At 45.6% G+C, this 16,188-nt stretch overlaps 1 protein-coding gene across 3 annotated transcripts in view; it reads right to left on the bottom strand.

The window, feature by feature from the left end:
- The window catches only part of LOC119174084 (uncharacterized), an 81,860-nt gene that overhangs the window by 38,455 nt on the left and 27,217 nt on the right, over positions 1-16,188 (bottom strand). For all 3 annotated transcript variants that reach the window (XM_037424878.2, XM_037424879.2, XM_037424880.2), the window contains exons 3-4: positions 12,826-13,007; positions 10,658-10,912 (exon numbers count right to left, since the gene is read on the bottom strand). In XM_037424878.2, the coding sequence (XP_037280775.2) occupies positions 10,658-10,912; positions 12,826-13,007 (437 nt within the window). The remainder of the gene's footprint in view (positions 1-10,657; positions 10,913-12,825; positions 13,008-16,188) is intronic.

Here is a 16,188-nt window from a genome sequence, read left to right as displayed (position 1 = left end):
TATTTGTACCGCATTGCGTTCCTGTGCCGAAGGCTGATGTGCCTGTGTCGTGTGGTTGGCTTGTCCCGTAGTCGCTACTCTATCAGACCACGAGCCAAGCCAAGTCGCCGAAGAACGCCGCTGCGCATATGCGCGACCGTGCCAAGTAGCAGTACACACCATTTCTGTGACAAATTGTAGGTATAAAAACCACGTCGCTTCAAAAGCTTGGCAACCTGGAAACTGCGTGCATGGTTTCACAAGAACGCAGAAAAGTCGCTCAAAACACCATGACGAGCATGGGATTGGTTTGAGTTACTATGAGAGACAATCTTCTCATCCGTACAATTATCTCATTTCATGTTCCGGGCAGTTGTCGGTTCCTTTAAGTAATCACAACATATAAACGGAGTGAATGATGATGAGTTGGGCGAAGCATCCATTCATCCGCCCATGCTTCTCTCCGTCCGTCCAAGCTTCGTCTGTGCGTTCACTCTTGCTTCCGTCCGTCCGTGCGTTCGTCCATGTGTCGAGCCTCTGTCCGCGCGTCCATTCGTTCAGATGAACCAATGAATGGACACACGCCGTGAGGCACAAAAACGACGTGAGGACATTCTCATGACATCAAAACCCTCCTGAGGAGCCGACCATTACATCGCCTTTGAAAAAACCGACATTCTGACAGCCGAAACTAACCAACATACATCCGAAGTCCTGAAAACAACTTGAACAGTTCAAAAGATAACCTACCGTCTGTTTACATCCACGGCCTAACAGCAGCAAGAAAATCAAGCCAGCGTGAGAGTTCAACGATCCTCGGCGCTGCACCGTGCTCCCAATTGGGATGCCGAAATTAGGTGCCTTCTTCTTTTTCTAACCACTACCACCGCCACTACGCTCTCACCACGACAGAAGACGCACTTTCCCTCTTTCTCCCCAGCTGGGCCGTCAAAGAAGAAGGAACCGAGGTGGTTCCAGAACATCGCAAAATAAACCGACTTTCGACAGGAGCATTGCGAGAGTCTAAATAATCACCAAACCAAACTGGCAAATTCTTCAAAGTGGGCACCTTTAGACGTGGTATGTATCACGGCCATTACAGGTTACTTTCACCAGACTGCGCTGCAGAATTGCGAAGTTCAAGTATTACTTATACCCGGGTCCCAAGGGGAATCTAGTGTCATTTACAGCGAATATCATTCGCTTGTAATATCATTTGTTTGCTGTCACACAGAGAAAAAAATTCCATTGCATCATGTCACGGGGTCGTGACATTAAGACGTGGTAATGAAAATGACATTGTTGGTCGAATGGCTGGGTTCCCGAAACACATTGAAATTTGATTTCGGACCAAATGCGTATTCTTGAGGCCAGGGACTTTGAGGGAGATGGCTGAAAACTTACGTTTACGTGACTTTTGTAATTTGTATATATAATATCCTTCATTATATTACCCTAATACTAGCTTAATGACGCAACAGCAAACGCGAAATGCCGAGAATTTCTGAAAGAATGCTACCCCCAACTACAGCTTCTCGACGCCGGCCATGTTTCATTCGTGTTCTGTTGTCATTTTTGCCTGCATCGTGCGTGTTGATGCTCTGATTGCACGCGTTCTGGTCGTCAAGGTGCGGGAAGGCAGACAAAGAACTTGATTAAACTCGGAGACGACGCTCACTCTCCTTAGTGGTCCACATCGGCGGGCAGTACCCACGACGGGATGGGGAAATGCATCGCCTCGGCCATTTCATAGGCTCTCTGGACGGTGAGTACATGAAATTGCGGCCGTCGTCTCACTGCTGCGGCCGGGAGTGTCTGCGCCCCCGTTTCAGTTCACTTCATGTCTGTAAAAAAATCCACCGTGTTCTTTTCTTAGACTACATTGATTCGAAGTTAGGATAATGTATTTTGTAATAAAGTCCACTATTCTTTTGGCAATAAGCTTTCCAGAGTGTTCACACATGATAGAATTGTTATAGGGTGGTAACTTGCTGTGTTCTCAGAGCATTCGCCTTTTTGGATTGGGGTCACCCTTCTAAGCTGCTCGGGGTGCACGCCGGTCGTGAACGACAGGCTGAAGATAACAGCTAGAGGAGTGGTTAAGGTTTCGACATTGTCCTTCACTATTTTAATTGGTGTTTCATCATGTCCCATGGCCTTGTGTGAAAACGTCTGACATACAATGACAATAATTTCTGCTGCAATAATTTCACGAAAAAACAAAGCATCCTCGTGAACCGCAGGAAATGTTGAGTTATGTTTTTCGGTTGTACTTCTTGACGACTACCTTCCTATGGTTACGAAATCATCATTAAAAAGTTCCGCTAGCTCATGTTCATTGCAACCACTTAAATTTGATAAAACAGGTTGTCGAGACTCTGAATTTTCTACTACATTTATTATGCATCAATTTTCCTTTATGTCGCCGTTCGCACTCATGATAATGCTACCATAATATTCTTTTTTTTTCATTTACTCATAATCTAAAACGCCACATTGGACGTGTTTTTATACAAATCTTTATAATAAGCGTTAGTCTTATTTTGCTTAATTTTGGCAAGCCAGTGTTCTTTTAGTCTAACAACCTTGAATATTTCTTGGTTCATCCAAGGGTCAATTGATGTAGAAAAGTACTATGATCTGCGAGATTTGCATCTGCTTTTATGCATAGTGAATGCAACAGTGATAAGAAATTTGCGTAGGCTGCGTTCGCATCTGTATCACATGAACATAAATACTGTGTTTCTTGGATTGCCCGTTCACTCTTCCCGTAATCAATCCTAAACGGTTATGTGGTAGTCGGTTTCCCTGCGTGTATATTAGTGCCATACGCATAAATAAAAGTCAGGAAATGGTTTGACACGTTTTCAGATTTCACTCCGGCAGTGATAGCTTCACTATCAATGTTTGACAAAATGTCAATTGTTCTGGATGACGTTGGTGTAACTCTCGTTGATGCTACAAGATGATTTCTAAAATCATATCCCAAAACCAAATGTTCGCACTCCACGATTACTTGTTTGCTTGTGTCTATATATTTGTGTACAACTTTTTTTTACTTTTAAACTGCTCTAAAGTATGTTCTAATTTCTCAAAAAAAAAATGGTTGGATCCTCGCGTCTGATGGCCTGTATATGATGCATAAGATGTCCACAATTACGTTTTTCTGCATCTCAACTACCAGCACCTCTGGCTCTCTTAATGCGTTTCCGCATATTTCTGTGGTTCTTCAAAAATTACTCGGGATGGTATATACAGCGCCACGCCACCGCCTCGGGAATGAGATTGTCTAGGAAGGGAGACAAATTGGTAGCCAGTGATGTTTATGAATTCACCATCTTTTAGCCATGTTTCAGATATTGCTATAACATCCTATTTCACACTTTGGTGACTGATAAAGCCTGTAATTTTGTCATAGTATTGGTTCACTCTTTTTAAGTTAATTACAATGCAAAAGACGTAGGATGGTGGGGCTGTCGGATTATGCGTAATCGTGCCCATTAACACGCAGTTTCAGTACAAGTAGTCAGTCAAACTAGACAATCTTGTAAAGTCCGTGCAAGGAACTACGTGAATTCGCAAGTTTCACCGCCTAGAGAGGGCGCTAGTGCTAACCCAACGTGGCTGTCGTTTGGGGGATTGCGCAGCCGGCGCACCGCCACCGGTGTACCCATCACTTCGAACTGCGTGGTATTTTCGGTTGCAGCCACCGTGTTGTCAAGGCTTTGCTGAGAAGGTCATTGACTTTAGCATGTATCATATCCCACAGTGCATGTTAACAACCGCATGCGCGGCGTATTAATAAAAGGAAAAGAAGTTTTGAACGCTGGGGACATGGACTGCTGCGGTGTGAAGGAATGCACGTACAGCTTTGTGAATGCTGCTCGCGCCACGGACGAGAAAGATTAAGCTGCCGTGCTCGTGCAGAGCACGAAACCTCGCCTTTGACTGCATGGCGTCTGCACAGCGGCATCCAACACATCTCGTGATTCTTGCAGCTCAGCAAGCAAACAACAAAGAGTGAATCATTGCCACTACAACTCGCAGTACCGAATTCAGAATAATAATAGTGAAAATTACCAGCGACTAAATATAAAGCACCAGCGAACCACCAAAGTGAGGGTGACTGAACGATGACATGAGCTGGCTGCATGGGCATCGCCCAAACGACAGTTAAGATGGCTGCCGCATGGTGGCGCCACCATCTGTGACATTTGCAGTAAACACTAGTATTTTCCGCTTTTTCAGCCAGTGTTTTGGACTAGGAAAACTATGTCACGTGCTGCCGTGCCTACGCAGCGGCGAGGATGAAGAGAATGCAATCGAACAAATTAGTTTTTTTTGTCATTCGATATAGTAGCATCATTCTTCCATTAATTTCAGTTTTCTTTAATTTTACATGTTTAAAATATTACTTGCCATACCTCAGGAATTCAACTAATTTCTTGAATAAGTGAATTAGTTTAACAAGCAAGGCACTGCCCGATTATGACCTATCCATTTGGCCAATCTGGAGACATCCATTGTGATAGTGACTGACGCTTCTGTTTATGAAGAGAAGGCTGGCGTAGGAATCGTATCATACTCTCTAGATTGAGCTTTCTCAATCTGATTACCCAACTTAACCCCTGTTTGCCAAGCTGAGCTACTGGAAATAGTCCTAGCATTGCGTAAAGTGCCCCAAGATCAATCAGCGGTGATTGTTCTAACAGACTGCCTCTCGGTCTGTACTGCCTTAAGCTCACCAGCTTTTTCGCGTACCTTCGAAACTTTCTACTCGCTCATTCCTAGACATGTGCCACTCGTTCGACTAGTTTGCGTACCGGGCCATAGAGGTTCAGCTCTCAATGCACTAGCTGTATCTTCCCTTGGTTGTCTTGTTTTAACTATTTTGCCTACGTCGGAATATATCACAGCAGCACGCTTTGAAAAACGCACAACGGCCAATAACTTCGAAAAATCGCCTTTGTTTTTATCAGACTATCCACAGCTAAAATTCCCTAGGAAGAACAAGTGGTGTTCATCAAGAAAGGAAGAAATAGTAATTACATGGTTGCGTTCTCGAGTCCCTTCATTGGACTTTTACCTTCAAAGGTCGGGTCTGGCACAGTCGCCTTTGTGCCTTTATTGTAATGAGAGTGAATCTTTGGAGCACTTCTTTTTTTCACGCCGAAAATTCAAAAGTCAAAGAAAAATCTACTAGAAGAACTCCTACGAAAGTTGGACCTAAACTGGACACTTCCGCTGATTCTTTCATTTGGCGCCGTCGCATTAGCTTTCAGCCACAGGAGCGTTTTTACCGCTGTTAAAATTTTTTTACGAGAATCTAAAAAAAAATGGAATGCTAAACATTGATAAATTCAGTTCTTTTTTGTATAAATTTTTTAGCGTTTCTTCTTTTCCTTTTCAATGTTTTTTGTTTGTTTGTTTGTTTATAATTCTAAAACCTTTAAATTATTAGCTATTTTACCTAATTAATCCAACCCTCCATTACAAGCAGTGAATTACATTAAAAAACAAGGCACCGTCCCATTCATGGCCTATTCCGCTAGGTGGGTTGCGCCAAGGTGTTGAGGAACCAACCAACCAACCAACCCGGTAGCGCCAAGCTATTGAGGAACCTACCAACCTTCTTTTACTTTCTTCTAGAGTGGTGACTCCGGACGGAATGACATTCTATAAGCTTCCACAGAACACTCGCACCGAGCCAACTAACTCCTGACTCGCCTATCACCATGACGCAATTACCTGGTGAAAACGCGGCACCCTGCATCCTTCTATCACCAGACTTTCCTGAATTTTGGCCAGAAAGACCAGCTTGTTGGCTCTTCGAGACGGAGGCTGGTTTCCACCTGCGCAACAACGTCTCGCAGCAGGAAAGGTATGCCATCACGGTAGCCATGCTTCCTCCTGCTCAGCGATACATTGCGCCTACTCCTGGACCACAGGCATACGACCACCTTCGAGGTTTGGTGCTAGCTCTACCTCAACCGGCAGTGAGTGCTACGTCACTACCACGCTGCCGAAATAAGCGAACTCGAGTTGTTCGACAGGACTAGGTTTTAGCTCTGCGGCATCAGGCAGTTCGCAGATGACCACGCAGACATTGCATTACATGGTTTTCGATTACGCACCCAAGACGGCACTGAGCCCGTCAAGGGCCACAAATCAGTGTCACGTCACGCCTACAGCTTTTTCTGACATAGCTGCCATCACAATCACGCAGCCGCAACAAGACAAGTCCGGTTCCACTGGGTTTGAGTGATACAGCATCAATCGATTCGCAGGTAGCTATGCAGTCATCGCAAAACATCGCTTTCGATGCGGCTCCCAAGACGACGCTGTGCACGTCACGTGCTACGAATGAGTTGTCTTACGCCAACAGCGTTGTCTATATACTACACCTGCTAACGCCGTCGCAAGCGTCTTTCAAACTCAGAGATGTAGCAGCGACATTATCATGTCATGTGCCAGCGCCACCGGCCGTACAAGCTAGCATTCGCTGAAGCTGCTTTTCCTTCGTCAAGTGAGGAGACAGCTTTGTCCAATGTCGCCACCGTGCCACTTGAGCCTTCGCGACGCTCACAGCGGCCGTGCTGACGGATGATTACTCCTGCGGACCACCTGCTGCGCTCCCGTTTAAGCGCCGACACTGCCGCGCTGCTTCTGTTCGTGCAAGACGCCATCTGAGACGCTTCTTGCACCACCGCATCTCTGTTATTGTTCGATTTGCAAGTGGCGTGTGACCGAAGCATAAGCGTGAACGCCATGTCTCTTTCATCCTGGCCACCCATTCTTTCAAATCACAACGACGTCACTGGCCTGCGAGAGAGCCAACTCATGCTGAACGACACCGGGTTCACGGCAAGGTGCAGGCGACAGTTGTATCCACGCGTCTCGCACGCACCTGGCTCGTGTTGTTCACGCAGGATGTCTCTCTGCCCTCGGCGCAACTCACAGCCTCCCGAAGAAAGTTGAGTACCCTTTGGCCACTCCGTTTTCTCAACCTCAGGACTGTCTAATGGCCACATTTGGACTCCGTATGCACGGCGGAAGGCCTTGTCGCGTGCTGCCGTGAGGATGAAGTAGACGTACGTACGAAGAGTAGCACACGCAGACCATAAATTATTATAAATTATAAATAAATTAGTTGGATTTTGTCATTTAATGCATCCTTCTTCCTCCACCACTCCACTACACCCACGCAATCTTCCAGCCCTTTCTTTCTGGCAATTGTCATGTCTAGTAATGCTTTGTTCTCTGGGCAAAGGTGCTCGTCGTCGTATACACAGGACTGGTGCTGGGAAGCTCATTTCATTGCTTGTAAACCTTTTTTTTTTTTTGCGCTCCTTGAAGCACTTTGCCCCGTGTAGTTCTACATAAAAGTTTAATGACTATGTTCTTTATTTCGTTTGTGGACACGCGATGCCCTACGTCAATGTCACTTGGCGTGATCTGTTTCGACTTTCTGACCGATTATCTGATCCACTTCGACCAGTTTCTCGTTAGGCAATCGAGGAATACTTTTGGTTTTCATATGATTGTTCCTGCTGCACTGCTTAAGCTCGGTAGGGTCTTTCTGTGGGGGGCTCCGGAAATTTCGACCACCTGGGATTCTTTAACGTGCACACAAATCTGAGCACACGGGCCTGCAGAATTTTCGCCTCCATCGAAAATAGAGCCACCGTCGCCGGGATTCGATCCCGCTACCTGCGGGTCAGCAGCCGAGTACCTTAGCCACTAGACCACCACGGCGGGGCGTGTAATAGAAGAGTACGCGTTATTAGCGCTTCAGTGGTTATAGCTTTCCCGGGCCCAGCCTTTCCTCAAGATTCTGTTATATTAACTCTATGGTGATGCGATTAATCTTCTAACTACCCGTAATAATAATTGGTCCTGCCAAGCTGGCAAGAGCACGCTGGGACAGCGTTAAAAATTATTGTTTTCTCTACCGCATAAAGGCCACGTATAGAAACAGCCCTCCTGCAGAGCCGTCATGCCTAACTGCATGCAGGCTGTGCCCGAAAATATTTTACTTAAAATCCCGGCTAAGTGTGCTCACTCTTATTCCGAAGGCCACTTCGAATAGGGCCGCTTCCTCTGGAACATGATGGCAGAGCCACGTAACAAGCAGGGGCCATATTTTGACCGAATTTTCTGCCTGCGAGCGTGTATTCATGACTGGACTGAGAGTGCAGTTTACGCTGAATATGGAGATTTCACGTCGCGGACAGACTATTTTTGGAACACCGGCCAAGTAGGGGAACATGAAGCGTTGAAGCAGTTTCTCACAAAATTGGCGAACCAAGATTGATTACCGGAGTTGTCACAATACCAGTTCATCTTCAGATGAAAAGCATAAGCGGCCCGACTGTGCATTTGACACGACCAGCCGTTTTTCTGGGCAATGTTCTGCTGCTACGCGCCTTTTTTTTTTTTTTTCAAAAATTGTCACGCGACATGCAGAGGTTTCCTGTTAGCTCGATTTCAGTTTCACTCGAATCGTGGCCTAGAATTTTGGTTACTATAATAAATTACGTGTGTTCTTATGGCATTGCTTTTCAATAAATATGTCATAAATTTTTCCGTCCTAGAACCTATAGATAATATCCCAAATACAAATAATTCAAAAGTTAAATAATGAATATTTGTCAATTACTCCTTGCAATGCCACTTTAGGTGCGGCAAGTTTTTCACTAAGACGGAATCGGCGCTGACTACATGGGCCTGTCGTCCTCACACTTTTATAGCACTCGTATGACATTTTCACTTTAAAAATCTGTATTAGTAAAAAAACACGTATTTACATATGATAATATGGCGCGTATAAATGACGCTCACAATATAAATAATTCTTCACTACATTTGCAGAAAATGTAGCGCTAAAAGAACGAGCCAGGATAACGAATATTTTCTGCTTAAATAACAATGCCTATTTTTCAAGTACCGAAGTAGCTACTGCTCTAAAGCAAAAACTCTACATGCGTTAGTATGGTGGCTGTACACAATAATGCAGCGCATAAGTAAAAGCCTACGTTAACCATTGCATCACAGATATGTCTTTTGAGTGGTGTGGGAAGCGAACTACGACATCGTTATGTTTGTTTTTTTACAGATATAATTTACATGCATCTCACAAGAAAGGTGTGCAGGAAAGTGCTCAACAGAAATTTCATGACTGTCCGCTCTTTGTATTTTTGAGCTCAAATAGAACACTGTCATTTGACTGAAGCAACCTATTTCAGAAGCGAAAAAGATTAACCTTCGTTTTAGTTGCTTTAGATTTGCCCTTAATTAACAGAGACCAGATGGATAACCTTTCCAGCAGTTCGTCATTACATAATATTGGTAAGTTCAACACATCAGTTTTAGATATTATTGCAGAGAAGTATTCAGCATATAAATGAATTGAGCCTGAGGCTCATGCTTTTTTTTTTTACACTACGCGTGACAATACTTATACACTAAGCTCTCCTCCTACTCGTGGTATATAGACCAAATTTGTTAGGCAAGACGAGATGCGACTTTTCAAGCGCTGGAACCAAGCACTAATATATTTAAGCAGAGATAAACAGCTACCAAGCATTCAATATTTATTACAACCAACAGGCAATGAATCCCGCGAAAATATAGGGGAAGTAATTATGACATACACACGCGAAGGCAATAAAGTGAACGAAAATACCGAACCTTCCAGCTTCGAATAACATGTCCGTCTCCTGTATAATACATTTAAATTGCGGTGACTGCTTGCTGGTTGTCAATTATGTCGTGTTTAACAAAAAATAACACAGCAATTAAATTTCCCCTTCTTTCGTGACCACGTACTCTATAACATTTAACACTACCAAGTGGCATGTTATGGTGGAGGCAGTGAAAATCCGTACTAAAATAACGCAAGCATAATGACTTTCCTCGTTATATTTCATGCTACGTTTTCCTTTATCGTCAGTAGGACTTCCTTTGTTGATATACTATTGCTAAATTCGCATTTTTTTTTACTATACATACATGAAACGTATCAAAAAAAAAACTTTCATACGACAGCGTATAACTTTTCGATGCCCCCCAAACAGTGGCAACACCAAAATTGACTTTTATCTAAGTCATTATGATTCCCACCTTTCACGATTATCAAAACAAGCATGATTCATTCTGACATTAAACATGACATTAAAGTGTTACATTAAACACATGAGTGCTGCTTAAATTTTCATTCCTGAAAGTGAATGTAAGTTGTACTGTGTCAAGTCCTAACGGTATGTTATGAATGTCTAAGGCATCATTCCTTGTAAACAAATTGAATGCACTTCATATACTCCAGCTGCATCGTGGCAGGTTCATTGTGAGACGGGATGAGAAGCAGTTCACCAGAAGTGCCGCTCTGGGTTTGTTTCGGTCATAATTGTTTTCTCCTTCGACCTGAATGAACCAGTTGTTGTGATGTAATAAGCGTGTTCAGCTACTCTGTTGAATTAAGCCCATCAGCATAAAATATCTTACTATAGACGGGCAAAAGAGGCATCTTTATATTGTGCTACTCGCACTAAAACTGCATCCCAAAGAGGAAACATGTGCTGCCCGAGCCTACTAAATGCCGGGAAAGCAAGACGATGGAAATAAGCATCGCGATTAATGTTTATATGAGAAATGAGCGTTGACTGGGTGTTTCCCTGACCTGAGGTCTAGGAAAAGGAGTGTGTCTGGCAGCATGGAGCGCTCGATGGTTGCGATATTGTTGTGTGATAGGTCCAGCTGGAAGAGGCGGTATAGCATGGCGAAAGCACCGTTCTCAATGCGATTGATGCGATTGCCCCTGAGCAGCAGGGAGCGCAGGCTGCCACTCAGTTGCGCCTTGAACCACGAGGCACGCACTGTGGTCAGCTGGTTGAAGGACAGGTCCAGCATCTCCAGTGCCCGCAAGTGGCCCATCCTGCGCGTACCGTGTTAGTAGAAAACGGGATTACATTTTTTATAATACTGTAACCCCTCATGAGCTGTTACAGGGGCCCACAAACGACTGGATAGATCTTGTACCATAGCACGTGGTAGAAATGGTACACGTATATGTGGTGCAAAAGGAAACTTGAATTCATGAATCCTTGTACCACAGTCTAAAATGACATACGAATGACACTGATGCTGGACGGCGCATCTACAAACTATGGATCTACGTTTATAGTTTCGTGGAGTTTTGGTACAATTTCGCTACTTTACTTCGTTGCATCATATGATGATCTGTTTCTACTAATATCGCGCAGCGCAAGAAAACGACGGCAAGAGAAGATACATCAACGACATTAGACGGTGCTATATATGTCCATACATGAAGACAACAAAGTATATATCAAGACATGTACTATAACTAGCCCACTAACAGATCCTTATAGATGATTGTTGACCAGTATCAAGAATGCTATTTCACCACGAGTGTTTTCCACAGGGTCATATCATCAGCCTGACAACGCCCACTGCAGGGCAAAGGCCTCTCCCATGATCCTCCAATCAAACTGATCTTCTACTTTCTGTCGCTACCTTATACCTGCGAACTTTTTAATCTCGTCGGCCCACCTAGTTTTCTTTTTCCCCTTCGTGCGTTTGCTTTTTCTGGAAATCAGTCACTTACCCTTAATGACCAGATGTTATCCTGCCTACATGTTATATACGTGCCCGGCCCATGTTCCTTTCTGTTTGATTTCGACTATGATATCTTTAACCTCTGTTTGTTTCCTGAACCACTCTGCTCTTTTCTTGTCCCTTAAGGTTACACCTATCACTTTCCTTTCCATCACTCTCTGCGTCGTCCTCAATTCAGGCTGAACCCTCTTTGTAAGCCTCCAGGTGTCTGTTCCGTAGGTCAGTAGCGGCAAGATGCAGCTGTTATACACTTTTATTTTGAGGTTTGGTGGCAGATTACCATTCATGATTTGAGAATGCTTGCCGAATGTGATCCACCCCATTCTTATTCTTTTAGCTATCTCAATCTCGTGGTTCCGCATGGCGGTTACTACCTGTCCTAAGTAGACATATTCCTTTATAACTTCCATCGTCATACGATTCATTTCTTCCAAAGCATGCCCCATTCAAAACAAGGTACTAATAGCAACAATTAATGATTAAAAGCAGACAATACAAGGGCTAGATACACTCTAATGTACCTCACATTATGTACCGTGAAACTAAGTGCTAAACTGTGTCAGAGGGATAGGTATACTCATGCCTCCTCTATTTCATTCAATGTCAGTACAAACGTGCACTCTTCAACGGGATTTCAGAGAGTGGTCGTCATGCGACGTCACAGGAGGGGTAGGGTTGCTTGCATCACAAATGCATCCGAGCGCTTTTCCACGGAAACGCTATAGACGTGTGTCCCTCTCCATTATCATACGTCTGTCAGATTTGCTCCTTCATGCTCCTTCTTTGTGGCTGGAAGCAATGCTGCCGCCAAATCACAGAGCTATAGTTATGCAGCAGCGTCACCGGTACGCGTCCCCATTGGTTTCCCGCATAGTGCCACGAACGGCGACACGCTATCTGAAAACGCCGTATCACTTACAGAGCCAGCGTGACCACCAACATTATGATAACGAGGAATGCAAGACGCCGCCCTACGGATATGTACACAAATGAACATAAAATTTCTTTATACTATTGCCGTCGTGAGACACTGCATTAAGGGCTCTCTTGGCCATGACCACATAGCATAGGCGAAGGCTAGGTGATGGGCGAAAGCAGAAAAGGGCTGGAGGAGAGGGTGGTGAACAGCTAGATCGGGCGCATCTGGCTGTCATTGACAAAACAGAGGAGGCGCTGGGTATAAGGCTATTGCTGCTATTGGGGACGTGCCTGTGAAAGGGCTGCGAGCTGTTGAGCGCACACCGTCGCAGGGCCAGAGAGCGCAGAGTGTCGTGCAGTCCGAGCAAGGCGTCGTCGCTGTCCCCCTGCACGAAGCTGGACAGCGGTGTGTCCCACAGGTGCACCTCGCTTACGCGCACGTCCAGGAACAGGTTGCTCGGCAGGTGGCCTAGCTACGCACACACACACGCTCCGCGTCAATGCATGGCACACCATACGTGCACATTTCACGCATACATTCGAGCGCTATCGTGGTTTCGGCGTGTAACATTAGCAACGAGGGACGCTGTTGTTTCTTTTCTAAGCACTTCCGGATTTCTGAATGTTCAGAAACAGTCTCCTAAAAATAAAGCTGTAACAAAATCGATGGTTCAAGTTAAAAGCTACATTCTAAGTATGACATCAGAGCATAGGTTCACTTAAGGCTCAATTAACTGTCAGGATATTGACACAATGTGACTTCAAATTACGCGCGCTAGCCGATACTTGTGCCCTCTAGATGGTTTGCGACGCACGAGCCTGAGGGACCCAGCTGCGCGCAAACCGTGTTGGAAAAAAAGAAGAGCGTAGAAGGAGAGGCAGAAGTGAATCCTCGAGACAATCTAGCTGTGTTATTATTCTCGGGCACAAGTTCACCCTGCCTACGTTAGCCTATTAAAAGAGTTCATTGAAGAGTTCGTTACAAATCTGGTGGAAGTGCTGGGTGTGATGCCAAGCCCATCTCGAGTGACGGAGCACAGTCCAGAGCCACAGCGATTTCGACCCAATGAGCTGACGCCTGTTCATCAGCGCTGCAGTCGACACCTACGTGGTGAGGGTCCTGAATTTTCACCTTTATCGACTTCCCTTAGAACCTAAACGGCTGTGAACGGGTACGCAACCGACATGACAGCTCAGGTCACTCCAGCCAACATTCTGGGGAACCAGCCAATGCTACCAAAGGCTTTCCACGGTGAAAGCTACGAATACGCCGAGGACTGGCTTGCAGTCTCTGACTATGGGACCTCTTACTGTATATCATGCACATGTATTCGTCTTCATTTAGCACAATAAAACCTTCTGTTCTGTTCTGTTGAGCACTTTGAACGCGTCGCAAAGGCTAACGGATGTGGGGAAGAGCGCTAATTTGGAAGTGTTTACTTTGCACTGGAAGATAGCGCACGAGCGTGGTATGAAAACCATGAAGCTACCTTCCGGTCGTGGAATGATTTTCGACGGGAGCTGCTCGCTACTTTTCCGAACACAGACCGCAAAGAGAGAGCTGAAACTGCGCTCCAGACAAGAAATCAGCGAAATAACGGAACTGTCGCCATGTATATGGAAGACATGTCGCGCCTATTCCACCGAGCGGATTCAAATATGAACGAAGACAGGAAGCTGCGCCATCTGATGCGAGGCGTCAAGCAAGAACTCTTTGCCGGACTAATTCGAAGCCCGCAGCGCACGGTCACCAAGTTTCGTTCCGAGGCGACTACAATGGAAAGGACGCTACAACAGCGAGCAAGGTTATACAACCGGGATGCGATCGTCACTTCCTTAGACATGTTGCCACCAGTCTTCGGTAACGGCATGGAAGCACTACGCGAGCTGGTGCGGTTTGTTATGCGAGAAGAGCTGCAGAAGCAGCGTCTTGACCAGAACGCTCCAATGCTTTGGTCTCTGACCGATGTGATCCGTGAGGAGGTCAGGCAGGCGGTACGCGAACCTTCGAGCAACGCACAGCCAGGGCCGCTACTACAACAGAAGACGAGATTGACGTATGCTGATGTGCTACTACGAGGACCTCCAGGACGTGCGGACGTCGTGGCGGCTACACCTATGCAGTACCCGATGCCGCCGAGCACCCTGCAGCCAACGCCAGAGAGGAGACTAAGAAAGAGCGATGTCTGGCGCACTCCCGACAGGAGACAGGATACCGCTGTGTTACCACTGTGGGGAGCCTGGTCATCTCTGCCGAACGTGCCACTACCGCCAGGCAGGACTACGTGGTTTTCCTGTTAATGCACCTCGACCACGAAATGGTGAACGTTCCTTCGAAATTGAAGAATACCTGTCAGGTCGTCAAACCTCAAGTGGCTTCCGATGACACCAACCTCATGCAACGACAACAGGGAGGTATAGGTAGCCTAGCCCCCGACCTTCAGCAAGCTCCCCAAGGTCTCGTTCCCCAAGCCCGCGTCGGGAAAACTAGAATCAGTGACTTGTGGAGGCAAGGCCGCTGTCGACGCTAATGCAGAAAAACCTCCATTGCTGACTCTGAACGACGACCGATTCAGATACCGATGCTTCGATAGTGACGTTGCTTCCGATTTACGCGTGTTCATTGACGGCTACGAAGTCATCGGACTGGTAGATACAGACACAGATTATTCAGTGATGAGTAGCGGACTTTCTAAAATACTGAAGAAAGTGCTGACTCCTCGGAAGGGACCACAAGTTCGCACAGCAGGAGGGCACCTCATCTACCCTACTGGAATATGCACAGCAAGAATCGGAATACGGGGTTTCACGTACGTCGCCAGTTTTATTGTGCTGCCGGAATGCTCAAGAGACTTGATTATTGGCATGAATTTCTTACGAGCTAAAGGCGCTGTATTTACCTTGCGAGAATGTTCCGTCTCACTCTCGACTAGGCACGCGATTGCTACCTTTGAAATGGAAGAAAACATATTGGACCTTTGTATTGCGGATGATGGCGTCATAATGCCGCCAAGATCGAGCATATCTGTCGCAGTAACCAACAAAGCATTCAGTGAATTCGAAGGATTTGCTGACAACAACACTGCCTTACTACTTCAAAAAGGTATCTGCATGGCATGAGGCCTTGTTAAGTTACGTGACGGATGTGCAAATGTTCTACTCACAAACTTTGGAAATGAGGTGCAGCACGTTGCAAAAGAAACCATCATCGCCAGTCTGAATGATTTCCTCCAGGTTACGTAGCTGTGCACTTTAGAAACCAATGACTCTGATTTCGAAGACGTGGAGTCTGTCCTTGCAGCCATCAACATCGAGCCAGGCCTACTACCAAGCGAAAAAGAGCAAATAGAGGGTCTTTTAAGGGAATTCACCGAATGTTTCTTGTTGTCATCTAAGGTTCGACGCACTCCTATCACCAAACATCGCATCATTGTCGAAGAGTCCATAAGGCCAATACACCAGCATATCTACCGAGTGTCACCAAGAGAAAGAGAAGCTATTGGTAATCAGGTTAAAGAAATGCTCAAAGACAATGCAATCCAGCCTTCAAGTCCATGGGCGTCACCTGTTGTTCTTGTGAAGAAAAAAGACCAAACCTTACGTTTCTGCGTTGATTATCGGAAGCTGAATGCGGTCACCAAACGGGACGTTTAT

This window comes from Rhipicephalus microplus, chromosome 5 (assembly GCF_043290135.1).
Source record: "Rhipicephalus microplus isolate Deutch F79 chromosome 5, USDA_Rmic, whole genome shotgun sequence".
NCBI lineage: Eukaryota > Metazoa > Arthropoda > Arachnida > Ixodida > Ixodidae > Rhipicephalus > Rhipicephalus microplus.
Note: the sequence above shows the minus strand (reverse complement) of the source record. Positions and strands in the feature narration are given on the sequence as shown.